A 27,679-nucleotide genomic window follows, 5' to 3' on the forward strand; every position below is an offset into this window, starting at 1 on the left:
GACTATGGGAGAGCGGACGGGATCCCGTATTTTCTGGTAGGTATGGTCGTATGTACTGCCTAGGTAACCAAATGCAGATTATATCTGGACCTTGTTCAAGTCTCACTGGTGCTTCGCCCTCTCAACTAGACGCTCAGCACACATGCCGATTTGTTGTTGACCCTCATTGGAACTCAGATAGGCCTCGGCCAGACGTTCAATCTCATCCATGCGTTCCACAGCGGCGAGGTCAATGGCTCCAAGTTCAAGTGTCCCGTTGAGTCGAAAGTACCCTTCCTTTCTGATATCTGCAAATCGCGGGTCTTCCAGAACAGCTTTGTGATGCTTCTCTGTGCTTGTGGCCATATTGATCATGTAGTTCATGAGACCCGTAAGCCCTGCGCTTGCGTCTGAGGCTTGGTACGCACCAGTACCAACACTAATCACGGTGGAGATCTTATCATCCGGGAACTCTTGCTTGGCTTCTTCGATAACTTCAATCACGGGGTTGTTACTCTCAAGTCCACCATCGAAGTAAGAAACGCCACCTGCTTCTATGTGTGGGAAATACATTGGCGCTGCTGAGGTTGCTCGTGCAGCTTCCCAGATCTTGAACCTTTCAGCTGGAGCATTTGTTTGTTGGTCGAGGGGTTCATATGATCGAATTCGTCTCACCTTTTCCTCGTACTTAGGCACGGCGCAGACGAAAGAGTACGTGGTAGACTTCATGTCAGTGATGAGAGTTAGGTCCTCCACTGTACAGCCACTTTGCCTCAGCATAGCCGAGTCACTGGGAAGAAGGTTCTCTTTGACGGTACGACAAACGGCTTCTTTGAGTTTATCGCCATCAAACCATGGCCAGCTTAGAGCAACATTACTGGCCTTGCGGAAGTTCTCCAGGAAGGGCACCTTGAACTTCCTAGAAAACACTTCCTTGGACAGAGACTTGTAAGCTTGAATACAGAGCTGAGTGTCCATCTGAAGCCGACCGAGCATGATTGCTAGCAAACCTCCTGTACTTGTGCCGCCAATAAGGTCGAAATAGTCGCAGGGCTTTTTATGTCCTGCACCAGGGCCTTCAAGGCGTCGTGTCTCCTGCATCAGCCGATCAATGATGATAATGCTAAATAATCCCTTGACACCACCTCCGTCAAGTGACAAAAGACATAGACCTCGAGATTCAGGAGCGCTCGACCTATGTAGTCGAGTTTCGACGTCCATAGCTCGAATCATGAACGAATCGAGAGCGTCGAGGACACGAGCGAGGTTTTCATCTCGTGGACTTTTGAAGCAAACGAGGGACTGGTGGTCGAGATCCAAGGGCATGGTAGGAACAGGACGGGCGACCAGAGTTGACTCTTCCTGAGTAATAAGAACACGTCTCTGGGCTTATGTTAGCTTCAGATCTGGAACATGAGTGACAAGATTCACTGACACTCAGTCCGCCGGGCCCCTTGGTTTCATAGAAGCAATTGATGAGGAGGTTCTCTCCACCGAGCCGACGAAAGGCATGGTTAACACGAAAGGTGGTATACATTGCCTTTTCCAACTCATGAGAGTGACCGCCCAATGTACCTGAAGCTCCGCGACTCAAAGCTCTCCAAAACTCTGGGACTTCAAGCTTAGCCCTACTCATATCTCTGTCTTTATGGATTGTCCCAAAGAACACATAGCCACGAATCTGGGTATGAAGGGCTTTGTAGTCTGGGTCATCTGTGTTGGAAGGATGTGTAGCAACATACACCTGCTTGAGAACAGTGCCACCAAAACTATGGCCGAGGAAGATAATCGGTGACTTTGAGCGGTTTTCTTGACGGCGGTCTCTGAAGATATCCTGAATCAGACCGTTTATGTCAGGAGGGTGTGCTGACAAAGTAGAGAGCATATCTGGATAGTTGAGAGAGAGGATTCTGCATGATGGGAACTTGGGTACGAGAGTGTGTTTGAGCCAGCAGTATCCGAACGAGCTCCAGGTACGATTCCAATCGCCTCCCAGACCATGAAGAGCGATTATACTAAGAATAATTTGTTAGCATGTGGTTTGATGACATCGAGTGCGGCTTACTCTGCAGATGCTTGATCCGTTGCGTTGTTCCCGCTTGTAAGAGAATGGATCGTCCGACCATTATACGATGCCATTTTGAATTGGCAACGCAATCTTGCGATTGATAGACAATACTGCACCTGGTAAAAGCCTAAATCAATGGGCACTGCAGTACCAAATTAAAGTCCGATTTAAGTCTTGCATGCTCTTGTGCCAAGTTCCTATTTTTGGCTGTTGGCCCTTTATGAGGGCCAGCATTCAGCTATGGCTTCGAAGATGCTAGCGACATGAATATGTAGTGGCATTTCAAAGACAAAGATCTCGCTGAAAAGCAGGCTGGGGCTTCGAAGACCTCGTGAGACTGATAGACCAATCCAAGCCTAGTTTCATCAGATAGAGAGACATGGCTGTTGTGCAGGCACCCATGCAAGGTACAGGATGCTACTTTTCCAATAGGGTATCATTTGTGCCGATCAGGCAGACATACTTGAAAACAAACACAAATGTTAAGACAGCTTTCAGTTTCACTCGAACCCCTCACGAGAAGTGCAATTGATGAGAGTTTAGAATCGGGCCATTGTATTACTCACCCACAATGGCCATAACCTCAGCTGTTGCACCAGAAATAGCCCTTATCCCACTCGTAGCCTGCTCAATGAGCTTCTGATCAATGGCCTTCAACTTCGCCTTTGCAGGAAATTCCAGAATATTCTGCAAGATCCCATTCAATCTTGCCGCCATCCCGCGCCTAGTCTTCTCATATTGACATTCCTGCAGTTCCTGTGATATCTCAAAGATGTTGAGCCTCGCCTTCTCCAGTGCCATCTGCACTTCGCAAAGGGTCTTGAACGCTCTGCTTGATTCTTGACGAATAGTCAAGTTTGCGCTTTGGATCTGCTTGATTTGATCCATGTAATAGGCGCAACTGTCGTGGTGACGGCCTGATTGTGCCATTTGGAGTTCAAGCGATTTCAGTTCTGAGTCGTGACTTTGGACAAGAAGCTCGTGTTGTTCTTTTTGCACCCTGAGTGCCTCTTGCTGTTCGGAATTCATACTGCGTGTGGCATCACTGTGTCAACGGGGACCATAGACTGTAGTTTGCATGACTTACAGAGTTTTGACACCGGCTACTATTCCTACCGAAATACCAACAAATGGCATTGCAAAAGCCCCCGCTGCAGCAAGTACCGTGACCTAAAGACCGGAAAGTTAGCAAGAGATCAAGTATTTCTTGAGCACAGATCGCTATCCTCACCGCTCCCCAGGTATTTTTCCAGGCTCTTGCAGAGTCATGATCTGCCGTGAGCTCCTCAAGCCGTTGAATCTGCTGCCTCAACTCTGCCATTGCCCCAGAACACTCAACATCCTGATTCTGGATCTGATATTTGAGGTCCTCTAACTCCTGCTTCAGCTCAGCTTCAGCAGCTCTCATAGCTTGAAGGTTCTCCTCAACTCCAGACCGACTAATTTGCGAAAAGTCCTTCTGGAAGCGTGTAGTATCATCGATACTCTCTCCTATGACTTGCCCGGCGTACTCAAACTGTGTCTCGACTTTATGTACACCATTCTTGAGTTTCGCCGTAGTCTTGTTCACGGTATGTTCTGTTCGTCGATCAATGCCGATTAAACGAAGAGCCGATTTGAGATGTGGACTGCGGTCGTGCCATGCAACTAGACGTTTATCGTGTTTGCGAACGAGATTTATGACTTGGAATAGGCTCTTGACGGCTTTCTCAAGTGAAGAACGGCATCGTTCGGATTGTGTGGCTCGCATTTCTAAGTCGGCTGCTTTGAGGGACTGGTGCTGTGATTGCAGCACAGTCAAGCGAGCCTGGAACTGGGATAATGAGATTCCTCCCGAGGTTGACATTATGGTTATTGAGGCCAAATTTTAGAATTGGATACAATTGCAGGATTGAATCCAATCCCAGGATTGAGGGTAGGAGTTGAAACTACTCGGCAATTCTTGAACTGCGATGCCGAGCCTGATAAATCCATACACTATTAAGAACTATTAAGACTCGACAGGCTCTCTCCTACAAGCAACCACGACAATGCCGCATGCATGGTGCCCTTGTATAACCTATCAGGTACTCCTTTGGGAAGAGCTGAAAACTAAAATGCGGGCGCCCACCATGCATATGTCGACCCTTGTCTCTGAACGAAGCTTTGGCTTCTATCGTGAACGGGGATAGGCTCAGCGAGGGTTGAAACTGACCTTAGTTTGCATATGGAATTCCCTAGTAAAGGACAGGTGCAGATGAAACGTTGGCACATATACATTGAGGTACTTCTTGGACATGGGTAACCCCTCTTAAGTCGATCAGTCGGCGCGGTGCTTCTGGGATAAAGCTGTTTCTTTTAGATTTTGAAATTCTATCGATGGATATTTAATCGCCTTTAAACTTTCTGTCTGTTGTACTCAATCCCTTAGGAACATCCGATATCGCCAGCTCCAACATGGGCAGCTTAGTTCGGTTCCCGGCCGAGATGTCTCAAGGGCCTCGTGATAATCTGTTAGAGCCTTTGATCAGAGCCGAATTGCTTACTCAGAAGCTTCAATTGTGTCTCTACATTTCTACGACAAGCAATGCCACGTCTGTCTTTCTAGTAGACGCGGATGGCTTCCCAGGGTAAGAAACTTCGTCCATGTCAATAAGCACTCTGGTCTCGGAAACTTGAATGCCAACACTATCATCAGGAGCGATAATCTGTCTACAGCCCTGGCTGAGCATTGCCATATGGGGCTCGACAAATTGGTGGAAACACATGGGGCTTTCTACAGTATCTACATGAAGACCAAGTCCATGATACAGGATACGGGAACGGTAAGAGTAACGAACCAGCTCATGGCGTATTAATGCTAACCTCTTGGTTACTAGCTGAACGCACTACAAAGTACTTTTGGTGTTCCCGGCGAGAAAGCGTCTTTCGATAGGCATCTCAGGAAGCTCACAAACGCAACGGAAGTATGCAGAAAACAATGCGATGAACTTGACAAAAGTCTCCAAGCCTGGCGTGCTTCCGTTGACGAATTCAGTCGTCGCATCAGCAAGACCAAAGGTCAGTTACCACAGGATTCTTACAAACTGTACAGTCTTAGTAATGGTAATAGACATCATGAACCAGGAAGAGAACGCAACAAACAAAAAGATCGGTACTCTGAAGACCGAGATAGACGACCAGATCTACAACCAAGACAGGGCTCAGGCAAACGAAGATGCCGCTCGAGCCCGGCGAGAGGATCTTTCCAGGCAAAAGAACAAATTAACAAATCAAATTGGAACTATCATCCAGTCTGCTGGTTCTGCAGACATCGGCGGAAAGATGCTGATGGCTGGAGGTCAGATGGCCGCTACGTGGATACTCAACCTCTGGGCGAGCAACGATCTCCAATCAGCGCAGAGAAACATGCAAGATCAGCTTGAGAGAGGTCAGGAGTATAGGCGACGTAAGGAGGAGGCCGAGGTTGACATTCAGAAGCTTTCGACGCAAGCTAATGAACTGGTACAATGCCCCTGTTACAATCCCAGTTACACAATACTGACTGCCGGATACAGAAACAATGTATTGAAGTCTTGCAGCCCGTTCAGTTGCTACTTCATGGGATTATAGATTGTCTCCGTAATGCTGCAATTCATCACAACGAGATGCTCGCCAAAATGCAATCATTTCTCGAGAGTTGTTTTGAGTCCAAGGAAATAGCCACAGGAATTTCCGAAGGGCTTTCCTTTGGAGATACATTGGTAAGCTGTCCCATATTCTCTTTAGCTGCATACAGAACTGATATTTATAGGACTTTCTAAACGAAATTCAGTTGATGCGCCAAGGTGCGCTCGAAATCGGACACTGGTCACTCATCTACTCCAAGGTGATTCAACAGACAATGATGAAAGGCTTTCAACAAAATGAAACAGGCTTCTCACATGAAGATGTACTTTTCACCATCCAAAGGTCTCGTCAACAGGCAATCGAAACTGGAAGCGCAAAGCTTATTGCAGGCCAGGTACCACTCGCTCTCTTTCTGAGCCCATCAAGTAAACTAACATCTTGTCTAGTTGAAGCAACAGCATGAGGCTGAGGTTGAAGCCATAAGGAAGGATCACGATGAGGTCGTTGGGAAACTGAAGAGAAAGAATGAGAAAGAGATAAAAAAGATGGCGAGAAGTGGCAAGATGAGAAGACTACTCCCCTTTTCCAAGGCGTCATAGTCTTTTTTCAGCTTGGCCTCTGAGCCTAGCCGCAGGTAATGAAAACACATTTAAAGAAGTCAACGGCACTGAGATGTAAGAGAAAGCCTTAGATATAGCACATAAGCTTGAGTCTGACCAAATTTATGAGCCACCTCAATCGGTGTGATTGTATCGGCAGACCGTCCTGGCTTGGAAACAAGCACTTCATCAATCAACATACCCATCAGGATCTTGGTCGGTCCTCGCACAGGCCTTGTCTCGATATGCTTTCAAAATCTGGTCTGAGGAGTGTCAGTGAAGGATCTGTGTCATACGAGCATTGACATACAATTTGTGAACTTCAGGCGATGAGCCATTCCCGACACATAGGTCATGAACAGAGGTTCTCTGACGAAAACATGTGAGATCAATCTTTCAACTCGGCATGCCCTTTCTTTTTTCGATTCATCGCTTGTCACAGGAAAGCTGTGACCCTCTATGGCTTGGTCGACGATGCTAGCAATGTCAACGTCATCTCTCTTCGTTCCTTTGCCAGCTCAAGCAAAACATCTGCAGCATTCCAAATTGGCATTGACCTATTCATAAGCTGGTCACATGTTTATCGATGCAGGCTGAGAACCCGCCAGGAATCGTGTTACTGCTCGTCCGTCCCAATGGTCGCATGACCGAGCGAGCGTTCTGCGTTCTGATTACTTCGGTTCTGGGTGCAACTGAAGAGCTTGGGCTTTGTCGAGTTAAGTTTGTCGAGCTCCTACCTTTGAATTCCAAACTGCTCTTTGTCTTCTCTATCTCACAAGCTTCTTCATAGAACTTTCTGCTGTTGCAATCTCATGTAAAGTCATGCATGCAAGAAAAGATGGTCATTTAATATCTCTCTGTTCTGCAGCTTTTGATCGAGTCGAGTCTTGACGCCTGGCAGCAGTATTATACTTCTACTACATTACATACGTACCAGGCTCTACTCAGCCCGGCCACTAGTACATTTTTTATATGGTCGAACTCTTCTGTAGCTATAACAGTAACCTATAGATACTCTGCTCACTAACTAAGTAGCCTACCGAGATCTACAAGTAGTAAGTTATGGTAAAGGGATATGATAAGAAACCCTGTTTCAATATGCTCTTGTATTAGTTACTCTATACACCATGCCTATGTCATCCAGACTAACTAAAAACCAGCCCCTGCCAAAACAAAAGAAACCTCTTCATACACAACCCTGAACTCCCATAAAAAGAAAAACCACGTCCGTGTCATACAACACACTGATCCATTAATCCTTCTAATGGAATATTATCAGATGGGCCGAGGCCTCCGCTTGTGTCTGGAACATCTCATCGCAATCGCGGAACGACCCATACTGGCACGGAAATGTCTATAAGAGAGCCAAAAGGTTAGTATCATCGATATCTTGGCCAAAACAGCAGATTTGCGTACTTTTGACTCCATACTCAAAAGGGATGGAAAAGCTCGTACGGCGAGTTCAGGGGCTTCGACCATGCCGCAGATGGTTCGGTTCCAAGACGATTCAGGTTTCCTTATTCGCACTTAGGAACATCAAACGAAGATCAAAAGATGATAGGAAGACGAGGATTTCAGAGAAAAGTGCGACTGCTGCAGATAAGTACAATTATTTTATGAGGGGTGCTACGATGCATGAGGGAGCAGTTACATGCAACTGTTGGCAGCTGCCAGCCTTCGTCTGCCACTAGTTTCGGTCCGCTTTGACATTAATACCTATCTAAACACATAGAGCTATTACTTTTGACAATGTGTATATGTTAAATACACCCTGTACCCTGCAAAGGAAACTAAGACAAGCAAGCTGTAGACTTGGGTACAAACACAAAGCGTTTCTCTTTGTTAAGTGAGTACCATGATTTCAGAGCTAGGTAAATGCACTTAGGCTGGTCCGAGTGTTTGTATAATATCTCGCTTTGAATCCGAAGTATTCGCGATGCAGTTTCCACGGACAGACTGCGAGTACTATACAGCGAAGGTATTCCCAGATGGGGGTTTCAATCTACGATGACTCGCTTTGGTGTTGGGGGCCAACTCTCCAGTCGGGGGCTATCAAGTGTGCCCCCAGATCGATGTCTCTCGTATCAAATCGAAATCTAAAATCTCGCACGTTACTGCTGAATATCCTGCAGTTGGTGTTTCATACACATGCACAAAAAGAAATCTCGCACAGCTGTTCAATTTACTCCCAAGGTTCTAATCTATATTCTCTATTGCAATCCGCCTTCAGCCTTCTTCTGCTTCTTCTCTAAAGCCTTCTCAATAGCCTCCACCCGCTTGTCAATCTTTTGGAACGACCAGCCTTGGAAGGCAGGGGGGTAGAACAAAGGGCGAAGGTCAAATCTGTGGTCGTCGGGCGAGTAATCTTCCCTGGGTAAAAGTCAACATCTTCAACGCAATACAAGATTCAAGAGGCCCGCTTACACATGAACGGCTGGTGTTGCCACAGCTTGTTTGTGGCTACATCTTGTTAGTAGAAAAACCATTTCTCAATAGGAATATTGCTTGCCGGTTGATGTAATGGAAATGGTAGAAACGCTTCACCTTGGTGGCGATTTCTCGTGGGCTCAGTTTGCCCTCTCCGCCCCATTCTTCGACAAGTCGTAGGAACATGCCGTAAGGTCCTAACTTACTCTCCTTACGTAGTCGCTGCAACAAGGTGTCAGTTTCATCACAATACTGGCTTTGGTCCGTAGCTGGTTCACTTACTCCAAAACGAGATAGTTCGTCATAGGTCATGCCCATATCAACTGCGGTTACGTCAATAGGTTAACTTACAACAGGAGATGATCACTTACTCTCGTCTGACTGAACATAGTTTTCGGTGATAGGCTCTAGCTCAGCCGTGGCTATGTTGGTGTTAGTCGTCTCGTGACCCAACCAGCGTGATAGATTTCGTACGTGTAGCATGAATAAACTCTTCCAAAATCGGCATGTCGAAGTTCTTGGCCGCCCATGAAATGAAACTCTTGAGATCCCTTTTGCTAATAGCACCTAGAGGGTTCAGGTCCGCGCTACTGCAACTAAAAGTCATCTATTAGCACGATTCACATCAGGTGTATACGGGCGAAGCTCTTACTCGTACTTTGTGAGGTCTGGAAGATATCGTTAGTCAACATCGTAGTACCCTTCTTTAAAGTATACTCACATCCTCGGAGACATTCGTCAACATTGCTGGATCCTAGAACAAGCAGGCTTCCTCCCCCTGGTCGCTGCCGAACTGTTGGTAGCATCTGAGCGTAGTAATAGGCGATGACCATGCGGCTGCGTGCCTGGATATTCTGAAGGGCCACTGCAAGAGTTAGTATATCACTTAAAAGGGGTTTAGCATACATTGTGTGGAGTAAAAGAACGTACAGTTTTCGGTCGCTGATCCACCATGAACCTTGAATTTAGGCTCGAATCCCGTGCCTTGAGTGAGCAAGTTCTTGGTAGCGTGGAAGGTATCGTCAATGTTCATGTCAGTGTGGTAACTACCGATACGCTCGGCAAGGTCCTTGGCGCGCTGTCGAGTCTCCTTGCTGCTCTGCTTCTCCATCCCCATATAAACAGTGTGGAAGATCTGGTTGCAGAAATCCTCAGGGGTTTCAGGCAGCTTATCCGAGTACACAGCAATTCTCTTGACGTCTTCGATGACCTCCTCATTACCAGCCTTGATAGCCTCAACGACAAGTCTACACATGTTGAATACAATGGTAGCGGTTGCACAGGAGTCGATACCTCCTGAGAGGGGGACCAGATAACCAGATGCCCTGCTTCGTCGCACTGCTCAATAGTCAGTATTTTCAGCTCTGTCGAGGTCAAGCTCCGACCGCCAGAGCGACAAGGACAGACGTACGGTAATCCCAAAGCCAGCAAGCCGGGCCAAGAGCCTATATAACACTAAGTCAGTCGAATTACTCCAACCGAGTTCTGTGTGCCAGATGAACGTACAATTTCTTCCTCGGGGACGTGATAACATGCTGGCCTAGGAGCTGTTGGGGCACGAAGGAGGTCAAGATCCTCATGGCCCAGGCTGAAATCGACTTCGATTCTCTCATACACAGGTGCTTGCACAGCCTGGAAGTTGCGAGATGGGGCGAATCTATAAGCGCGGACTTCCTCAAGGTCGACGGTTGCGGTAACAACTTCGACATCATCCAAGCTGAACTGGGAGCCTTGAGCTACGATTGAGCCATTGACCATGATGAGGGATGCACCATCGTAGAGAAGCCTGTCTCCATCAGAGCCTAGAGAATCGTCAGACAAAGCAAGACTGAGGCGATTGTTGGAGAAAAATACCAGACTGGTTAGCATAAAGGTATACACCACCACTCTTGCGAGTTGCTTCAGAAATTAGAGCGATACGCTCATCAAGCTTTCTTAGCGTGTGATGAGAGCCTGAGGAGTTGGTAAAGATTTCGACGCCATTAAGAGCCCTGGATTGAAGTCAGCCATAAGTCAGAAGTCCAATAGCTCGGTAATCCTCTTGATCAAGGATGGTTCAAACATACATGTTAATGTGAGGTGCTTGGGGGGTAAAGAGCTCCTCGCATGTTTCGGCGGCGATGGTTGTATCATTTAGGGACAGAACAACATCACCAATGGGAACCTGTCGAACGCCCTGGTGCTTCTGCAGAGCAGGAGGAAGGTTGTACTTCTCAACATATCTTGGCCTGTTCCAAGGAGTGAAGAATCGGTTCTCCCTGAAGTTACTACACAAACAAGTCAGCCAGGCGATTTAGCCTATGGACAGCAAAACGTACCCATCGTTGGCAAGATAGATTTTGGGGCGAAGGCAGAGCAGTTTTCCATCCAAGATAATAGCACGGCAGTTGTATCGACATCCTCTGTGCATGAGAGGAAGACCAACGTCGATGAGAATGCCATGGAGTTCGGTATCAGTCAAGATTGCGAGGAGTGACTCCAAGGAATGCTCGTAAACATCGGCCTCAAGGAAATGGTCAAGACTATTCAACTTATTAGTAACGACTCATTATCAATTATCAAATTGGGCCAGAATCTGACTTACCAACCATAGCCTGTAATCTCGAGCTCAGGGCCCGTTCTGAGTGTAGCTCCAGCTTCCTTGGCCAGAATAATACTCTTGCGAATTCTCTTCAAGTTGCCCTCCCAATCCAACACCCACTGATTGAGAGAACATGTCGCCAAAGTGATTAAATCCGCCATCTTGAACTGAAGTTGTCCAGGAAAATGCTCGCAGGCAGGTTAAGGTTGATGACTATGAAGAGATCGGGGTGGGCCTTCAGTTTATGTATTCGCGCGGGGTAGAAGCTTGCGATAGCGGCATACTTTGTTTTACATGCCTTTTGTATTTTGTCTTGAACCTTCAGCAAGCTTCCCTCAGTTTTTTTGCAAGCCAGTTTTTAGATAAATTAAATTTTGTGGACCGAGAGATACTCTATGGTCTTTATAAAACTCTTCTCAGTGGAACTTTTCTGTACCTAAATAGACCTTACGATTCAAGCATCTCATAATGACTCTCAGTGCCCCACCAGATCTAGACTCATGAACTCGAGATACCGGTTCATCTCCGATCGTCCGAATCATAATGGCTTGGAGGTTAGAACAAGACATTTCGATCCGCAGACAAGTTTGACGCTGTCCACGGCCTCTTGATGAGCATCAAATAAGTTGTCAAATTGACTTTTATAATAATTGAAATGAGTGCTCTGGACGAGACATTGTTATCATGAAATCCCGTTTTCTATTCTACATCCCTCGGCCGTTTTATCATCTAAATAATGTTACACATGAGATTATATGGTACATAATTACATTTGACTCTCCGTCACTCTCACCTACTATATCCCCCCTTGGCAAGTGCCTCCTCAAACATGGACTTACAAGGGACCTTGCTACCCAATTTGGCACACAGGAGGAACGCACCGCTAAGCTTTCGGTGCAGACTGTATGTCTCTTCTGGTGGAGGTGCCAGTCGCTCGTGAAGCATAACAGGGATGAGAGCTTTGACACGCTCTGTGATAGTCTGGTCTTTAAAGTCATAAATATCGGGCGCGCTAGCAAGGAAAGGCTCCGCGAGTGTAAGGACAGACTTTGTATGTGCCTCAACCATGGTGCGACTCTCATGGCCGGTCAGGTAACCTAAGCTCTCTGACAACTCCTTTACAGCGGCCTTGTCGGATCGTGAAGCCGCAGCGAGAAGCTGCACATATTGTGTGACGAACTCGTCAGGATATTCGCGAGAAGCGCCAAAATCGAGCAGCTCCAGCTTGTTGACATCTGCGTTGTAGAGGAAATTTGTCCAGTTTGGGTCCGTTTGCATGAAACGGAACTCGGTGATCTCGCGGAGACAGAGGCGAAGAATCTGTGTACCGATCCAGTCACGCTGCTCCTGGGTAAAAGAGGTGATGCGAGTCACGCCGATACCATCCATGAAGTCCATCGTCAAGACTTGCTTACCCGATGCCTCAGGATAAACATTTGGCACCATAAAAACATCCTTCTCGCTTGACCCGAGAAGCTCCCTGTAGCGTTGAGCGCACTGAAGCTCTCGCTCGTAGTCACATTCCCAGCCAAGCTCTAATCGCGCATTGTCGATGGTTTTGTTGAGGTATAGACCTTTGGGGAGTAGCTTGGTAGCTGTGAGGAGAATGCTTAGGTTATCGAGGTCCGAGTTGATCGAGTCAGCAACACCAGGGAATTGGATCTTGACAGCGACTCGCTTGCCGTTCTTTAATGTGGCCTTGTGAACCTGCCCAATAGAAGCAGCAGCGATAGGCTTCTCCTCAAAATTGCTGAAGAGCTCTCTCCACTCAGGACCAAGGTTTGCTACTAATACGCGATCACGCTGCCAGGCAGGCATGTAATCAGCGCGATCCTGAACACGCTGGAGCACCTGTTGGATGGGGGCAGGCAGCATCTTGGTATCCTGGAAACTCATCATCTGGCCAAGCTTCAAAGCAGCACCACGCATGCGCGAGAGCTTTGCAACCAGACGCTCCATGTTCTTCTCGCTCAGGAGGACAGATCCCTCGCCACCACCGCCAAAGGCTCGACTGAAGCCTTCGGTCATGGCGCCTCCCAACATACCTGCTGCAAGACCACTATAGTTCCAGATTCGGCTGATACGAGACGAGGGGACCTTGGATTCTCGTAAAGCATAGGGTGTCTCTGAGGGCGTTGTTGTCTCCCCAGCAATCTCTCTGGCAGCTTGAATGACATCCTCGTCGATCTTTTTGTCGGCTGTAGGGGCTAACGGAGTGGCCTTTTCTGGTTCAGGCACGGAGCTTTCCTCCACCGGTTTCTGCTCGACGGGCTTCTCCTCCGACTGTTTCTTCTGCACAAACTTCTCGACCAGGGGTTCCTTCTCAGCTGGCTCCACAGGCTCTACGGGTTCCACTGGCTTGAACACAGGCTCTTGAGGTTTTACGGGCTCCTCTTCATAGCTCTCTTCGAGGGGTGGTGGGCGCGGAGGCCAGTCTCGCATGGGATGTGGCTTCACAGGACCCCCAACTCCGGGGCGTGCAGGAGGTGCTCCAGGTCGACCTTGCTTTCGTAGAGAGTCGAGGACTTTAGAACCTCTCGCGGTATGGAAGATATTGACATCGATCCCAGGGGGTAGATCAAGATCATCCTCTTTCGCCGGTTCCGACGTAGCCTGTTGCTGTGGGCTCGGTCTGAAATTGGGGATCGGGCTATTGAAGGGTGCTCTTTCGGTTCTCGTCACTTCAGGCGGAGCATTTTGTTTCGGTGTCTCGGTTATAGGTTTCGTCTCTCGTGCTGCCGGTGCAGCTTGCTCGTATACAACCTCATCGCTCGCCCCCGCAGCATTCTGTGCTTTCTCCCCCGTCGGTGAGCTCCTTTGAGCATTTCGCTTCCTCAATGCCGCGGCAACACTCGAAGTTCGACTGTAGGTATCGATCTGGCGACCTCGGAGCGCGACATGCTTAGCGGCGACACCTCGAGAGGCATTGAGCACTGCCGCAAGGTCAATTGCGAAGTCGACGAACCTCATCGGGCTTATACGGCCTCCTTGGGCCAGAAGCACATTGAATGGAGGTGATTGATATTGTCTGGCTTGCTGGCGTTGGCTGCCAGCTAGGTTTGGTGGGTTGGTGGTTCCAAGGTTCAATGAAAAAAGTCCATGATCTAATCGATGGGTCATGCAACTAAGCGGGTTCCTTGTAAATGGCCTCATCTGAGAGGTGTAGGAACCAGACACATTATTCGGCCAAAGTAAGAAGATGCTGATCTGAATTTTAATTCTATTTGCTTTATCCTGTAAATAATCCAGAATGGTTGCGCTTCTCTTTTGAGCCGCGGCAGGTATCGTGAAAAGTATGTAGCGCCAACACAACACCATGCTATTAAAAAAACGACGAGGATAGTGACAGGTCATGTGAGAACAATGAAACATTGGAGCAATTGTCAGTCCATGAATGCACTCCGGGAGACATGGAAGGAGTAAGAGAAGCCCCAAATCCTGTCACCGCGGTATCTCATTTCAACCGTTACTTCTTTCCAGATGTTGAGCCAGGTCTCTTCACTGATCTCAAAAGTGATCCTCTGGGAGTCATGGGCTTGGAATTTCCAAATGAGCTCCCACTTGATCCACGTCCAGGTGTGCCAATCTTACTCCAAAGCCTTTGTGCTGCAGGTGTAAGTCCACCATTGACCCGAGGACTACTCGGAAACTTTGGAACCGGCGTCTTGTCAACTCTCCCTGTAAGTCCATTCCTTGAGGATTCCTTCTTCGACTGAGATATCCTCTCCACCATGCGTTCGTGTAGACTTTCTCTGTCACGTTGCTCTTGTAAGCGGAAAGGGTTTGGAGCTGCATCTCCCGGGCCTAGATTGATAATAGGAGCAGGGAGGATTGGCTCATCTTCATCATCCTCGTCGTCCACAAAAGCATACCCATTAACTCTTGGTGTCTCGCCTCCGCTAACGATGCTGGAGTCTCGGTCATCTTTCCGAGGCTTGCCGGCAATGGCGTCTCGCACCGCTGACATGGTCGGAGATGGTGGCCTCGGTGTGATGCGCGGTTGTGGCATTCTCGTGTTCTCGTAGACTATTGACTTTGGAGCCATCTTTGAAGATTCCTCGGCCTTCTGAGAAACAGTGAGGACACCATCCTCTAACCCGTCAGGTCTGAACATCAAACTGTTTCGAGGGTTGGCATTCCAGGAATCTGGGCGAGCTGGACGGTCATCTTTGTCCTTGATGGCCAGCAAATCCTTCTTGAATCCGTCATCTATGAGGCTTCGGGTTTGGCTCAGTCGATCCTCAACCTCTTTCTGTTTGATCATTTGCTTTGACGGTAGTTTGTTACCGCGCCAAAGCCAGGCATATTTGTCAGCCTTTTTCTGATTCTGTTTGTCAACAAGCTTATAAAAGCTTTCATTATCCTCGCTCGTGTAAGTATCTTGAAATTTTGTCAGGCTCATGTTGGCTCCTAGCCGTGGTTGCGGATCCGGAACATTAGAGGTAACTGAAGCTGGCGTATCACCGCCATATGTTGAAGGTGTCCGATCACCAGCAGTGAAAGAATTTGCCTGTGATGAGAGAGGTGCATTTCGGCGCCCTGGTGTCATAACATGTTGCAATCTTCGGCCTGCACTTGAGATCCAGGCAGAATCCTTTGACTCGAGCGCATCCAGGTATTCTTGCTGTATCTCAGTTTGTAGAAGTCCTGGGAAGAAGTCCCGGGCGATGATTTGTGACAGTGCTTCTGTGTAGGTATCTTCGTCGAGTACCTTCTTGGGTCGTTTTATCTTCTTGGCTTGAGGAGGCGGGGGCATCAAGTCTGTGTCTGTCCGCTTGCGTACCAGCGCATTTGAGGTCCCTGACCCTGATGAGTCCATAATGGGCTAAATCTAGGCGCAAGGCGCGCACCAGCCGTGGTCAGTTCACAATGAGTGCCGCGTCGTGCTGTCGGGCCACGAGATGTCGCTGGACGTGCTTTAAATATTATGAGTTGTGCTTTTTAAATATGAGTTTGGTTTGTCTGTTGACTGTGATAACTTTGTCTGAGGTACCAACAATGAAGAAGTGGGGCCGAGATCTTGATATGCAACTAACCGATCTCCGATTGGCCAAGGCAGCCCAAATATTGCTGTGCATGGTAATATCTACCATTCTTACCCACCCAAGGGACCTTTGAAACCTAGTACCTAAGTAGGTAACTTTCGTTAACTCCCTACCTAAGGTAGTAGGAAGTAAGCGATATATTACTCTAAGCTTCAAGAGTACCACAATAGTCTGGTGATCAAAAGTACGAAAACTTCGGCTTGGATTGCTGATACGTAGCACAATAATAATAGACCATCTATTCCCTTTCGCATCCGAGGCTAGGCTCCAATGCAGCAACGCACAGTGTCGGTGGCGATTGATAAAGATTCCCCAACTTTGGGCGCGTAGTCACGCTAGGCATTGCTGATTTGCGCCCAGCTGCGATCGCTTACAGGGGCATTCTAACCTATCACAAAGGTTGAAAGCCCTGAAGCCTTGCCCGTTAAGCCCGCCCCGCCAGGCGTTCTAGGTTCGTCTTCATGACGCCGGCAGCGGGGAGAAACTCCACCGAAAAGCCGCCATCCATCAACGTCCAAAACTTCTTTCCCCTTCCTCACATTGTGGAACCAAGCCGTTTTGGCAGATTATTTCGCTTCTTTAGCATTCCACAAGCTTATTTCTGAATCCTTCCTTTCAAAATCCACTTCTTCTCTCCTTGCGACCGACTTCAGCGGTTGTAGGTGCGCTCGGCGCAAACGACAGAACCCCTCCCCCTCCTCCCCCTTCGATCTCCTTCTGTGCAGCGAACTTCTTCGCCAAACAAACGCTGACTTCGCAAAATGGCTGTCGAACTCAAGAACAAGGGAAACAAGGCCTTTCAAGCGGGAGATTATCCCAGTGCCGTAGACTTTTACAGCCAGGCTATTAAGTTGAACGACAAGGAGCCTACATTCTTCACCAACCGAGCCCAAGTGCGTCAATATACCACACGATCTTAACCCCAGAACCTTTCCTGACTTGGTACTCTAGGCATACATCAAAACCGAGGCCTACGGTTATGCCATTGCCGACGCTACAAAGGCTATCGAGCTCAACCCCAAACTTGTCAAGGTTCGCCACAAGACCACAAACGAACTGGAGGAAGAGGCTTTGAAATGTTGACCTTGCTAGGCGTACTACCGACGAGGACTGGCCAAGACTGCGATCCTCCGACCTAAGGAGGCCATTGACGACTTCAAGACATGTGTGTCTCTCGATCCCAGCAACAAAGATGCCAGACTCAAGCTGGAGGAGTGCAAAAAGATCGTCCGTCAGCTGGCCTTCTTTGCGGCAATCGAGGTCGGCGATGAGCCTTCTGCGGCTGAGGGTCTTGATCTGGACTCCATGGTGGTTGAGCCAGGATATGATGGTGTGCGATTAGGCGACGAGATGACACAAGAGTTCATCGATGATATGATTGAACGTTTCAAGACGGGCAAGAAGATCCACCGGAAATACGTCTACCAAATCATCATCGCGGTCAAGAAGCTCGTATACGACGAGCCCACCATGGTTGAGGTCGAGATTCCCAGCGACGTGAAGCTCACTGTCTGTGGTGACACTCACGGTAAGGAAACTTGTCGGTCAGAGATTTGCCGAGCTAATTCGCCACTTCAGGTCAATACTTCGATCTTATGGAGTTGTTCCGCCGTAACGGAACCCCCGACGAGAAGCACTGGTATCTTTTCAACGGTGATTTCGTGGATCGAGGTTCTTGGTCGACTGAGATCGCTCTGCTCCTCTATGCTTACAAGTGGCTGCGACCTAACCAGTTCTTCTTGAACCGTGGTAACCACGAAACGGATGACATGAACCGTGTGTACGGTTTCGAGGGCGAGTGCAAGGCCAAGTATAACGAGCGGTAAGTTTTGCGAACCACGTATCCATGTGATGGTACTGATTGAGTATGAAGGGTCTTCAAGCTGTTCTCTGAGAGCTTCTCTGCTCTTGCTCTGGCCACTCTCATCGGCAAGAAGTACCTTGTCCTTCACGGAGGTCTTTTCTCTGATGACAGCGTCACTCTTGACGATATCCGAAAACTCAACCGACACAACCAGCGACAACCCGGTCAAGCTGGTTTGATGATGGAGATGCTCTGGACCGACCCCCAGGAGGAGAACGGCCGAGGACCCAGCAAGCGTGGTGTCGGTATGCAGTTCGGTCCCGACATCACCAAGAAGTTCTGTGAGAAGAACGGTCTTGAGGCTGTTATTCGAAGTCACGAGGTTCGCATGGACGGTTATGAGGTGCAGCACGATGGCCGCTGTATTACCGGTGAGTTATTCTGGGTATCTTTGTTGAACTTTTGCTGACCTTTCCTTAGTCTTCTCTGCCCCTCGATACTGTGACTCAACAGAAAACAAGGGTGCCTACATCAACATTGGCCCCGACTACAAACTCCAGTACGAGCAATTTGATGCCGTGCCTCATCCCGACATCAAGCCTATGGTGAGTGGTCCTCGATGCCCTACTCGTAACCCCCAATACTGATCAACTGCCAGGCATATGCGCAAAGCTCTCTCATGTCTTCTCTGATGTAGAAAAAACCGAGAGCCTTTAGAAAGCGAAACTGGCGGCGATTTTACGATGTATTCAGGTCCCGGGCGTCTGGAAACGGTGCATTTGCAGGGTAGGCCGATGGGCGATGTACATGCATACATTTATACCCCCATCTACGGATAGATGAGATGATAAAATGAGGTTCCAGTTGGATGATGATAAATATGACAAAATGCCACTCTTCAAGCATTCCATAGTCGATCTTGTCCGTCCGCTCCAACCATGGCGCCTAGCCAGTCTGAGCATTGTCGTAGTTGTAGGCTTACTTGCTCGCCATCATCGGTTGTGCCTTGCCATGCTGTGATTGCCGTCGCAAAGGAGCCAAGGTCTGGTCTTGGAATACGGACCCAGGCATGGTCGGCTTCGATTTTGAGTATATCCATAGAAATTGCAGTTCCTACCATCCCCAGACATCGTCGAAGTGCAGTTGTGCAGTAGCTCTTTAGCGAAAGGTTGTCAAGTGTGACAGATGATGAGCCGCTGAGGCTGACAAGCTGCAGGTGTACATATGAGAATGGTGGCTCCTTAATTGTGCATGCGAGAAGATCGTGAGACTTTTCCAGATCTTTCTGTTGAAAGATTGACTTTTGGCTTCCCTGGCTTGAATTTTGCGTCATTTTGAATAGAAATAACAAGATGGTTCGTTGATGGTCAAGTTGATCCATCTTCAATGAAATATTCAAGTTTGAGTGGATATCGCAGTTGTTGCATACACCGCTTAAATACATGACAGCTCTTCATCGCCGCCTTTGTCGCGAACTTGTTCAGCATTTCAACAACCACTCTCCACGCCCAAGACCGATCGCCGAAACAAAACACTATCGACGGTGTCTCCCACGAAACACGAACTATGTCGTCTTCCAACTACGTCTCCACCGGCCAAGCGCGCTACCTACGGGCATGCATGGTCTGCTCTATTGTCATGACCTACGCCGTACGTCCTCTCTATCGCGAAAGCCAAGCACGAGCCCGAGACTAACATAATGCGAATATAGCGCTTCCGCGACGAAGGCTGCCCTAACTGCGAGGAATTCCTACATCTTCAGCACTCGCAAGACCAGATCGAGAGCTGCACCTCCCAAGTCTTTGAGGGAGTTATCACCCTCGCAAACCCGGCCAAATCATGGATCGCAAAGTACCAGCGCCTCGACAACTATGTACCTGGCATGTACGCCATCAAAGTGTCGGGTCAACTCCCCGATGAAATTCGATCGACGCTGGAAGACGAGTATAGAATACAGTACATTCCGTAAGTTGGACTTAGATGCTGCTGGGATGGACCGAACTGACTAGGCTTATAGACGTGACGGCACAGAGGCGGAGAACGATGCTTAGAACGCTATGCATTCAACTGGCTTGGCATAATATCTTCTACTGATTCTGGCGAAACTGGCGTTAGAGGGACTGGCATAAGAGTAAAGATTATGAAAATGGCATATGATCATTTAAAAAGTGTCGTTGTGGTATCTATGGTAGAATAAAGCAAAAACGCCCCATGCAATTATTGGGCTTAACATAATTGAACCCTTGCCATTTGCTATAACTCTTGTAACCCGGTCCAGGCTGATATACAATCCCTAATATTATCAGTTGTTTCTCTGCTTCTTACCAGAGCCCATCCCAAAGCTGAAACCAGCAGACTCTCTTGATCGTTTCTTCTCCATCTCCTCCTTCATTATACGTTCAGCCTCGCTCATTTTCTTTGGCTGTTCAATCTTGGCTGGTTTCTTCGATCCTGAAGAGAAGGCATTCTTCTTGGCCTGGGCGAAAACGTTCTTGGTCTGAGGCTTTCCGCCAAGCTTCATTGAGATACCTCCAAATCCACTGGGCTTTGCTGGCGCTGCTTCCGGCTCTTTGCCTTTGTCCGTACTTGTGTCTGCTGTCTTTGAAGATTCTGCTTCAGGAGTTGTTGTATCTGGCACCGGACTCTCTGATGACTTCTTTTCAGAAGCAGCTGGCTTCGCTCCAAATGAGAGCTTGATCTTCTCGCCTTCTTGTCGCTTTAGCTCTCGAGCTTCATTGTCCTCTTCTTTCTCCTCTTCCCGACTGCCGGCGGTAGCTTGTGCTCGCTTAATCTGCTCCCGAATCATTCGCTGTTCTATCTCCTCGTTGCCTTGATCCTGGGCCTCTTTGCGTCTTAATGCTTCCTGTCGTCTTAGGGCTTCTGGAGACCGGTCTATCCACGCTATGTGAATACCCTTATCGTTTTCTTCGACGCGGCAAATTCCCTCGCGGCCAAGATGTTTCGCGAATTCCGTTAAGCTAGCAAAAGAGGTAGAATTCATATGTACGTGTTCCTTGTTTCGTATGTACTCTTGATAAAAATGGTTGATATGTACTGGCTTTTCACCATGACCGGTCCTGAGAAGCTGAAGAAAGTCTGCCTGAAACTGCTGCGTGTACGATTTTATGTATTTCTTGGGGTCTTCGCCGACAAGCAACATTTGCCGAACGTGAGATTCCGACATCTACCATGATAGTTAGTGATTAGCTTGCTCACTGCTTTATCTCGGATTTGGACCAAACCGTATGCTGTTTAAATCCATTTGCATCTCTGCATTGCTTTTCTGTGAAACAGTTAGTATTTGTTATGAGAATAAGAGGAGCTGAAACCACGATGATGAGACAGCGTAGCGTTTACTTACCGCAAACTTGACAGTACCATCTCAAACGTTGAAGGCCCTTGGCCTTCATGCGGTTTGCGACGTATTTCGTTGAACCGACCTCGGCCTTTGGCATTTTGGCGATGATGTGTGGTGAAGGAAGATTCTCATGTAAAGAGCTGGTGGATGGATAGGATGTTAAGAGTGTGGAGCCTAGATATAGGTGGGGACTTGCATGTACCAGATCATGCAAGCTTATTGGCGCAGCGCACTATGCTTACTAACTTAAGTATCCGTAAAGCCATCCATGAGATCGATGTCTTCGCTCGCTGAGAGATATTTATGGTATGCTAAAAGAGACAAGAAACTCGAGACCTCGGTCCTAAGTGACATAAATGAATTAGGTCAGCTTACGATGACTTTGGATGACTTCCTTACCTTGGGAGCCCGCTGAAGCGCGACACGAGCTGATTGGTTGTCTTTGCATTATTCAGCCAGATAGCCCCGCTATTATTATCTACACTCTGCGACTGTTCAACTCCAAAACTTCAATCTTCACGATCGATCATTCACACAGCACGAATCTGGCTCTGCCACCGCCAGCTACTTTAATCTACAAGCGCGCTTCCGCATATAACTGAGCCTTACTTGAAATACCCACTCTCCGAATTCGCCCACGATGTCGGAACGCAAAGTACTACAGAAATACTACCCTCCCGACTTTGACCCGAGCGCTCTTCAGCGTCGTCGTGGTCCCAAGAACGCTGGACCTCGCATTCAGCAGGTTCGCATAATGTGTCCAGTACGTCTTGGCCCACCAAATTCCTGTAAGATAGTAACCAAAACTAATACCCCTCTCTAGTTTACTATGCGATGCACACGATGCGGCGCCTTCTCAAATCGCGGTTTGAAGAAGAACGCTCGCAAGGAGACTCCGCCGGACGAAAAGTACCTAGGAATACAGATCGTTAAGCTCAGTTTCCGGTGTTCATCCTGCAGCTCGGAGATCATCATTAAGACCGACCCAAAGAACCAAGACTACGTTGTTGTCAGTGGAGCGGTGAGGAACAATGAGCCGTGGAGGAATCGCGCGGCTGAGGAAGAGAGCGTCGAACAACGTCTGGACAGGTTGGAGAGAGAGGAAGCAGAAGCCGCGGGCGAGGAAGAATTGGACAAGATGGAAGAGCTGGAAGCCAAGAACCAGGATGCTCAACGAGAAATGGCCGCTGCCGATGCCTTGGACGAAATCCGACACAGAAACGCTCGCATCAACCGATCCGAGAAAGAAGGTGTGGATTTTGTAGATACTATCGTACGAACAGAAGACGAAGAGAGAGAACGACAGGAAAAGGAAGATGAAGAAGCTGCCAAGGCGGCATTCGCTGCGGCACGAGCTCAGGTAGAGAGCTCTGCGAAGGTTGCCGAACCAGAAGAAACACCTATTGAGCCGCAAGCCCCAGCGCCAACCTTTAAGAGGGCGGTTAAGAAGAAGAAGGACCATGCAGCTGCTCTGGGACTCAAAAAGAAATCGTCATGAGAGAAAGGACAAGAGGAAAATTAAATAATTAATTGTAATGACGATCATGGATTTTGGCGCAAACATAGGGTCACATTATGTTCAATTCAACATCAAGAGGAAAAGTATTGATCAGATAATTCGTTCATATATCATTCCACTAGTCGTAGCAAATAGCTAAATGCTATATTCTCTTTCCTCCACTAATGTCTGTGTGTCCCTGTTCCCGCTATGTCACAGTGCTACTCTCGCAGCTCATAAACCCTCAACCATAAACGCCTTGCATGTCGTGTTTGCTTGTAAAGAAAAGAACTTTGAAAATAGGCCATTTCGTCATATAAAAATGAACTTTTTTAGGCACCAGTACGCCGTAAATAATATGTTGTTTCATGAGAGAAGTGTGATGATGAGGCCCTGGCTCAGACGGGGCTGGGGGCAGCTTCGCCACCATTGACGTCGCGATTGATGTCATGCCCCAACAGCCAAGGCAGAACGACAAAAAGGTGAGAAATAGAACTCATGATAGGAGTGGAGTTCTAGAATTGCCGTATTCTCGTCATGATTTATGAGTAGTTGGGGCTTGTGTGGCCATTTGTCATGCCAGACGAACGGGCGCGCTGAGCAGTAGCGTTGGTTGGGGGTGGGCTAGCACCGGAAGCCTCCATCTGACGCTTTGTGTGGTCGTGCATGAAGCGGGAGTAGCTTGAGAGGTTTGTAGGAGGAGGGGGAGACATGGACATGGAGACGGAGCCGTAGTCTGATCGAGCGGGCATGATGAAGGTGTTTTGTGGTGTTTGTGTAAGTGGATTGAGGCGAGGTTGAGTTGCGTGATGAGTGATGAATTATCGACTGAAGCAAGTGAGTCGAATTATTGAATTGAATAGGCTAGTGGTAAACGCCGGCTTGAAAGGGGAGAGTTTATAAATGAGGCTGAAGAGTAGCTGAAGTTGTTGTGATTGTTGTTGTATTGATTGATGATGAGAAGCAAAATCGAGAGGGGATGTCAGGGTCTTATTATACCACAAACTCTACAGCCAGAGAATGCACATCAGCAGTGCCGAGAAGGAGAGGAGCGGAGCGGGCTGGGTACCTGCAAGCCCAAGCCCAAAGTCCAAGCCCACCAGACCTGAAGTCTCCACCCCCAGGTCCCTTGACAATGCAGTCACAGTGGATTCGTCTTGTGTAATGGGGTGTGGCATCCGATGTTAGCGCCTGTAAGTGGGTGTGTGGTGGTGCGAGTGGCACCGTAGCCCATCATCATCATGGATGGACCCTTCTTTTTCCTCTCTGTGTCTGTCTCTCTCACACACACTTCATAGCCTGGATGTCATACCCGTCCCTAGGAAAGCCAAAAGACTTGAGACCTTTGATGAGGGTGCGAAAATAACGAAGGTCAGGTACTTCATGATCCTCTTCAGCTTATACAAAAAGCGGTAATCTTCATGAATTATTATAAACTATCCCAAATTTGTCCAAGTATTCTATCACTTGGGTCAGGGTCTCAAGTACTCTTTTACATCTTCCAACCGTGATACCATCAACAAGCACAAGACAAACTTGACCTCTCCTCTCCTCTCCTCTTCTGAAAGCGGGAAATGTCCCTAGAGCACAACGAAAAAGAGGGGCTCAACAGTCCGCTCAGGCCAATGTAATGCCATCATGAGCGACTGATCGTCAGAGATAGACGTCCTCTAGCGCATGTAAATGGCGTAGCTTGACGATTCCCTACTGGAGCTCGCTGTAAGCTTCGGAGAGATCGTCGGTTTATCCCTGCACCCTGACGAAGTCTTCTATGATTCGCTCAAATCCATTGTTCAGGGTCCTGTCCCCATCGCCACTTTTTTCATTCAGAGCTTCCGAGAGGTGAGGCTACGTGCAGGAATGAGATAATTTACAGTACGGACCGTTACTGTATTCCACTCCGCTCTTTGTTGATCAACAAATCCCTGCACCAATGCAAAGACTCTTTAGCTTAACTCGCATCAATCGTGAGTGGCATGGGGTACAGCGCAAATACAGAAAGACCCTGCTGATCCGGTCCCGGCACTGAAGTCATCTCGTGCATCATTGCTCGACTATGGTGGTGGGTGATTGGAAGTCATGTCTCGAAGCTCAAGCCAAAAGACGGGGCAATGATGCATGCGGAGGCATCATGGCCTGAGAAACATGTGTTGTTACGACAAATAACCCCTCTTACGAAGAGACAATGCGAAATGGAAGCCTGTGCCATTGAGGAAACAAAGTTTACCGCAAACTGCGCCCGCTTGTTACCCAAAAGTCCGCTGAATGATTGTTCAGCTCCGAGACCATGAGACCACGCCAGGGACCACGAGCTTCATGGAGCGGGTGCGTGTTTGAACGCAGCAACGGTTCGCCCAGGCCCTGGACTATTTTGCCAAGACAGGACCCTTAAGAGCCAAATTACAGGGATCATCACTGCAGCTCTCGGGCTGGCATTCTTCCGACTCTGGTGCAGCTCTCTAGTGAGCTAGTCCCAGAGATCAGAGCGGGATTACTCCAAATTGACAAAAGCCTCAAGCAAAGTGCCTGAGATCTCGAGGTCGACAAGCACTGGCGTATATCGAGAGCCACAAGTTTCAGACTTCAGTGGGTCTCATGGCAGAAGATAATCTTTGAGGCTCAAACATGTAGCATCAATGTGGGGAGAGTCCGATATGCTCTCGGGAGGCGCACATCACTATCCAGGATCCATTCTGAGTGAGGGAATGTAGACGGGAATATCGGCCCAACACTATGGGAAATCTGGGACAATCCCATGGGCCAAAACCCAAATTCCCTCTTGGCGGCTGATTTCCCGATACCCGGTTGATCACGCACCGAAAACCTTGAAAAGCCTTGCTCTGTTGATGACCAGCAGATGTTACTCTACGTCTAAACAAAGTTTTTGAAGCGAGGTTATTCCCACTTTCCCCGATCTTATCTCGGTGAACATCACACCGAATAGATGAGATATGATCACACATGAAAGACCCTGAATCTTCAAGAGGTTGTGGAACACACCCCGGTATGAATCATCTGTTGACGTCGGCACTCAATAAGAGTGCAACCCCTTGTGCATTCTGGTACTCCTTTACCCGCCACGGAAACGGACTAAGTCGTGTAGAAACGGAGAGAAATTTGCTATTACGTCGGATTGTCAACACAGTATCAAATCATCATGGCGAGGATTCAACACTGTGTGCTGTGCCGCTCAACCAGTAGAGAAAGGGGAAATTGTAGTCGAGAGTCAAGTGGCCAATGACGGCATGCATGGACCTCTGTCGGGAACCAGGTGCGCCAATGAGGTCACTCAGCCGCCACGCTAGAGAGTCGCTTGCTGATGTCACCTCTTACAGGGGTCATTTTCGTTTTCTCCGCAACAGGAAAAGGAAAAAGGGAAAACGGAGACTCCCAGGATTGATTTGAGGCTCCTGAGAGGAAGATGCAGAATGCTACCGTACACCGTCATATCTCGCCTCAGCACCGTTTCGCCTCTGTTATACGCTGCACGTCTAGGGAGCACCAGCGTCATGAGCAGGCCAGAGCGGCGGGCTGCAGAGATTATCCTTGACCCACAAGGCTAGAGATATCACCGACATTCCATGCCATTTGCGTCATTAGCCAACCAGGGACAGCCAAACGAAAAGGCTGCGTTCGACGTCAATCTTTTTTGTTGGTTCCTTGCCTGAAGCTATCTTCAGCTTGTCACAGACGTCAAAACCTCTCTTAGAGCCTCACTTTATGCCCCACAAGCTTGTGCTGCCAAACGGCTTCTTGGCCTTGATTTTGGGCCAAACAGAAGCCTGTGATCTCGAGGTCTGGACGGCACTCTTTAAATCTCAGCCCTTTGGACCCCTTACAGCAGAGTCGATACTGAAAAGGGCATCTCCTTAGTACTGTCGCCTCTGATCAGCCGTTGTGACACGTGATGACGACACTGCATTTCCAACTCTGTTTGTCGATAGGAAAATCATCAATGCCACCTACGAAAGAACTTCTGTCACTTGGAGAGATTCTTTTGCCGTTCTAAACCTTGACCCATCGATGTTTTCCTAGCTTGAATGGGTCCCCTGACCCTCATCTAGAGCCCGCACCGCATCCTTGCTTTTGATGTTTGTTTTGACGTCGTCTGAAAAGATGACATAAGGTTCTATGTGATGCAAGATGGCTCCGCTCCAGGAGATGGCCCCCGATGAAACAGTCAGGAATACTAGCCATTGCACGTTTCGATGTTAGCCCGGTGGCTTGGTCAATTCCTCGAGCTGACAATTGCAGTTGGATGGACTGTGCGCATGGCAGTGGCCATAAAAATCGCGAAGGGAAGTCATTCACATGAGATAGTTGGTCACCAAAGTTGGGAGTTCCCTCGAAATCCTCAACCAATCCCTCCCATCTCCATAAGGAGTAATCAACTACGCAATCTCAACAAACAATAATTTCATATCACTTCTGCCTGTCAATTCTCACTTTGGTAGGTTGCTTACGATCCCCGGTCAAAGCGACGGTGGAGTGGTTGCCTTGCGGCGAAGTTTTGCATCATATTACAGCGCCTCTCAGGGTATGACGTTTGAGCCGCACCACCACACCCTGGGGTTTTTTCTTCCCGACAAAGTTTCAGTATCCCCTGTCGACCAGTTCGTGACGGCAGAAGGACAAGGGATATGTCACCGTGGTGTCGACTCGGTTGCTTTTACTACGTGATCTCAGTTGGCATTACGTTGAGGGTTACCCATGCTAGCCATGCAGGCTGAGA

General features: G+C 48.3%; 9 protein-coding genes across 9 annotated transcripts; 4 read left to right on the top strand and 5 right to left on the bottom strand.

Annotated features, from left to right (window-relative positions):
• Window positions 1-102: 102 nt before the first annotated feature.
• Window positions 103-3,893, bottom strand: FOBCDRAFT_317369 (acyl transferase/acyl hydrolase/lysophospholipase; the record flags this gene model as incomplete). The annotated part of the gene is made up of 5 exons (XM_059611997.1): window positions 103-1,362; window positions 1,415-1,994; window positions 2,610-3,077; window positions 3,135-3,217; window positions 3,279-3,893. 5 exons carry the CDS (start codon window positions 3,891-3,893, stop codon window positions 103-105), a joined length of 3,006 nt encoding a protein of 1,001 aa, XP_059466980.1.
• A 590-nt stretch (window positions 3,894-4,483) lies between these two features.
• On the top strand, window positions 4,484-6,234 carry FOBCDRAFT_199023 (uncharacterized protein; the record flags this gene model as incomplete). Its single annotated transcript, XM_059608937.1, has 7 exons — window positions 4,484-4,656; window positions 4,725-4,851; window positions 4,906-5,086; window positions 5,121-5,530; window positions 5,584-5,769; window positions 5,820-6,029; window positions 6,082-6,234. The coding sequence occupies 7 exons, from the start codon at window positions 4,484-4,486 to the stop codon at window positions 6,232-6,234; spliced, it is 1,440 nt and encodes a 479-aa protein (XP_059464491.1).
• A 2,163-nt stretch (window positions 6,235-8,397) lies between these two features.
• On the bottom strand, window positions 8,398-11,587 carry FOBCDRAFT_218978 (uncharacterized protein). The gene is made up of 15 exons (XM_059609515.1): window positions 11,246-11,587; window positions 10,980-11,183; window positions 10,728-10,928; window positions 10,516-10,652; window positions 10,168-10,463; window positions 10,073-10,106; window positions 9,592-9,999; window positions 9,383-9,526; window positions 9,314-9,329; window positions 9,136-9,257; window positions 9,033-9,083; window positions 8,944-8,984; window positions 8,744-8,883; window positions 8,659-8,694; window positions 8,398-8,604 (listed from the first exon to the last, which is right to left on the bottom strand). The coding sequence occupies exons 1-15, from the start codon at window positions 11,401-11,403 to the stop codon at window positions 8,445-8,447; spliced, it is 2,148 nt and encodes a 715-aa protein (XP_059464492.1). The 5' UTR covers window positions 11,404-11,587; the 3' UTR covers window positions 8,398-8,444.
• A 333-nt stretch (window positions 11,588-11,920) lies between these two features.
• On the bottom strand, window positions 11,921-16,199 carry FOBCDRAFT_258777 (nuclear protein Es2-domain-containing protein). Its single transcript, XM_031177259.3, has 3 exons — window positions 14,834-16,199; window positions 12,082-14,346; window positions 11,921-11,971 (listed from the first exon to the last, which is right to left on the bottom strand). The coding sequence occupies exons 1-3, from the start codon at window positions 16,059-16,061 to the stop codon at window positions 11,925-11,927; spliced, it is 3,540 nt and encodes a 1,179-aa protein (XP_031048392.3). The 5' UTR covers window positions 16,062-16,199; the 3' UTR covers window positions 11,921-11,924.
• An 849-nt stretch (window positions 16,200-17,048) lies between these two features.
• FOBCDRAFT_238128 (Metallo-dependent phosphatase-like protein) lies at window positions 17,049-18,788 on the top strand (the record flags this gene model as incomplete). Its single annotated transcript, XM_031177262.2, has 7 exons — window positions 17,049-17,180; window positions 17,239-17,319; window positions 17,380-17,815; window positions 17,866-18,109; window positions 18,161-18,522; window positions 18,572-18,696; window positions 18,750-18,788. The coding sequence occupies 7 exons, from the start codon at window positions 17,049-17,051 to the stop codon at window positions 18,786-18,788; spliced, it is 1,419 nt and encodes a 472-aa protein (XP_031048395.2).
• Window positions 18,776-19,443, bottom strand: FOBCDRAFT_25116 (uncharacterized protein). Its single transcript, XM_031177265.3, has one exon. It carries the CDS (start codon window positions 19,422-19,424, stop codon window positions 18,990-18,992), a length of 435 nt encoding a protein of 144 aa, XP_031048398.1. The 5' UTR covers window positions 19,425-19,443; the 3' UTR covers window positions 18,776-18,989.
• Window positions 19,444-20,142, top strand: FOBCDRAFT_199028 (transcription elongation factor SPT4; the record flags this gene model as incomplete). The annotated part of the gene is made up of 4 exons (XM_031177266.3): window positions 19,444-19,446; window positions 19,541-19,741; window positions 19,803-20,056; window positions 20,109-20,142. The coding sequence occupies 4 exons, from the start codon at window positions 19,444-19,446 to the stop codon at window positions 20,140-20,142; spliced, it is 492 nt and encodes a 163-aa protein (XP_031048399.2).
• FOBCDRAFT_25126 (domain of Kin17 curved DNA-binding protein-domain-containing protein) lies at window positions 20,084-21,587 on the bottom strand. Its single transcript, XM_031177267.3, has 3 exons — window positions 21,453-21,587; window positions 21,334-21,374; window positions 20,084-21,275 (listed from the first exon to the last, which is right to left on the bottom strand). Exons 1-3 carry the CDS (start codon window positions 21,544-21,546, stop codon window positions 20,394-20,396), a joined length of 1,017 nt encoding a protein of 338 aa, XP_031048400.2. The 5' UTR covers window positions 21,547-21,587; the 3' UTR covers window positions 20,084-20,393.
• Window positions 21,588-21,966: 379 nt separating this feature from the next.
• FOBCDRAFT_25137 (mRNA splicing protein YJU2) lies at window positions 21,967-23,028 on the top strand. The gene is made up of 2 exons (XM_031177269.3): window positions 21,967-22,212; window positions 22,273-23,028. Exons 1-2 carry the CDS (start codon window positions 22,090-22,092, stop codon window positions 22,945-22,947), a joined length of 798 nt encoding a protein of 265 aa, XP_031048402.2. The 5' UTR covers window positions 21,967-22,089; the 3' UTR covers window positions 22,948-23,028.
• Window positions 23,029-27,679: the final 4,651 nt, after the last annotated feature.

The sequence above is a fragment of the Fusarium oxysporum genome, chromosome III (genome assembly GCF_013085055.1).
Source record: "Fusarium oxysporum Fo47 chromosome III, complete sequence".
Lineage (NCBI taxonomy): Eukaryota > Fungi > Ascomycota > Sordariomycetes > Hypocreales > Nectriaceae > Fusarium > Fusarium oxysporum.

Excerpts from the sequence above, each read along its gene's own strand:
- FOBCDRAFT_25116 (XM_031177265.3), bottom strand. The coding sequence starts at position 19,424 with ATGACGCAAAATTCAAGCCAGGGAAGCCAAAAGTCAATCTTTCAACAG.
- FOBCDRAFT_25137 (XM_031177269.3), top strand. The coding sequence starts at position 22,090 with ATGTCGGAACGCAAAGTACTACAGAAATACTACCCTCCCGACTTTGAC. Across the intron at positions 22,213-22,272 it reads AGGTTCGCATAATGTGTCCA|TTTACTATGCGATGCACACG; the intron begins GTACGTCTTGGC and ends ACCCCTCTCTAG.
- FOBCDRAFT_218978 (XM_059609515.1), bottom strand. The coding sequence starts at position 11,403 with ATGGCGGATTTAATCACTTTGGCGACATGTTCTCTCAATCAGTGGGTG. Across the intron at positions 8,884-8,943 it reads ACGAACTATCTCGTTTTGGA|CGACTACGTAAGGAGAGTAA; the intron begins GTAAGTGAACCA and ends ACCTTGTTGCAG. Across the intron at positions 8,695-8,743 it reads CATTTCCATTACATCAACCG|CCACAAACAAGCTGTGGCAA; the intron begins GCAAGCAATATT and ends AACAAGATGTAG.
- FOBCDRAFT_25126 (XM_031177267.3), bottom strand. The coding sequence starts at position 21,546 with ATGCCAAAGGCCGAGGTCGGTTCAACGAAATACGTCGCAAACCGCATG. Across the intron at positions 21,375-21,452 it reads ATGGTACTGTCAAGTTTGCG|AAAAGCAATGCAGAGATGCA; the intron begins GTAAGTAAACGC and ends ACTGTTTCACAG. Across the intron at positions 21,276-21,333 it reads ATGGATTTAAACAGCATACG|ATGTCGGAATCTCACGTTCG; the intron begins GTTTGGTCCAAA and ends CTATCATGGTAG.
- FOBCDRAFT_258777 (XM_031177259.3), bottom strand. The coding sequence starts at position 16,061 with ATGGACTCATCAGGGTCAGGGACCTCAAATGCGCTGGTACGCAAGCGG. Across the intron at positions 14,347-14,833 it reads TGCAGCACAAAGGCTTTGGA|ATCATGGACTTTTTTCATTG; the intron begins GTAAGATTGGCA and ends CCCATCGATTAG. Across the intron at positions 11,972-12,081 it reads ATTGGGTAGCAAGGTCCCTT|ATGATAAAACGGCCGAGGGA; the intron begins GTAAGTCCATGT and ends AACATTATTTAG.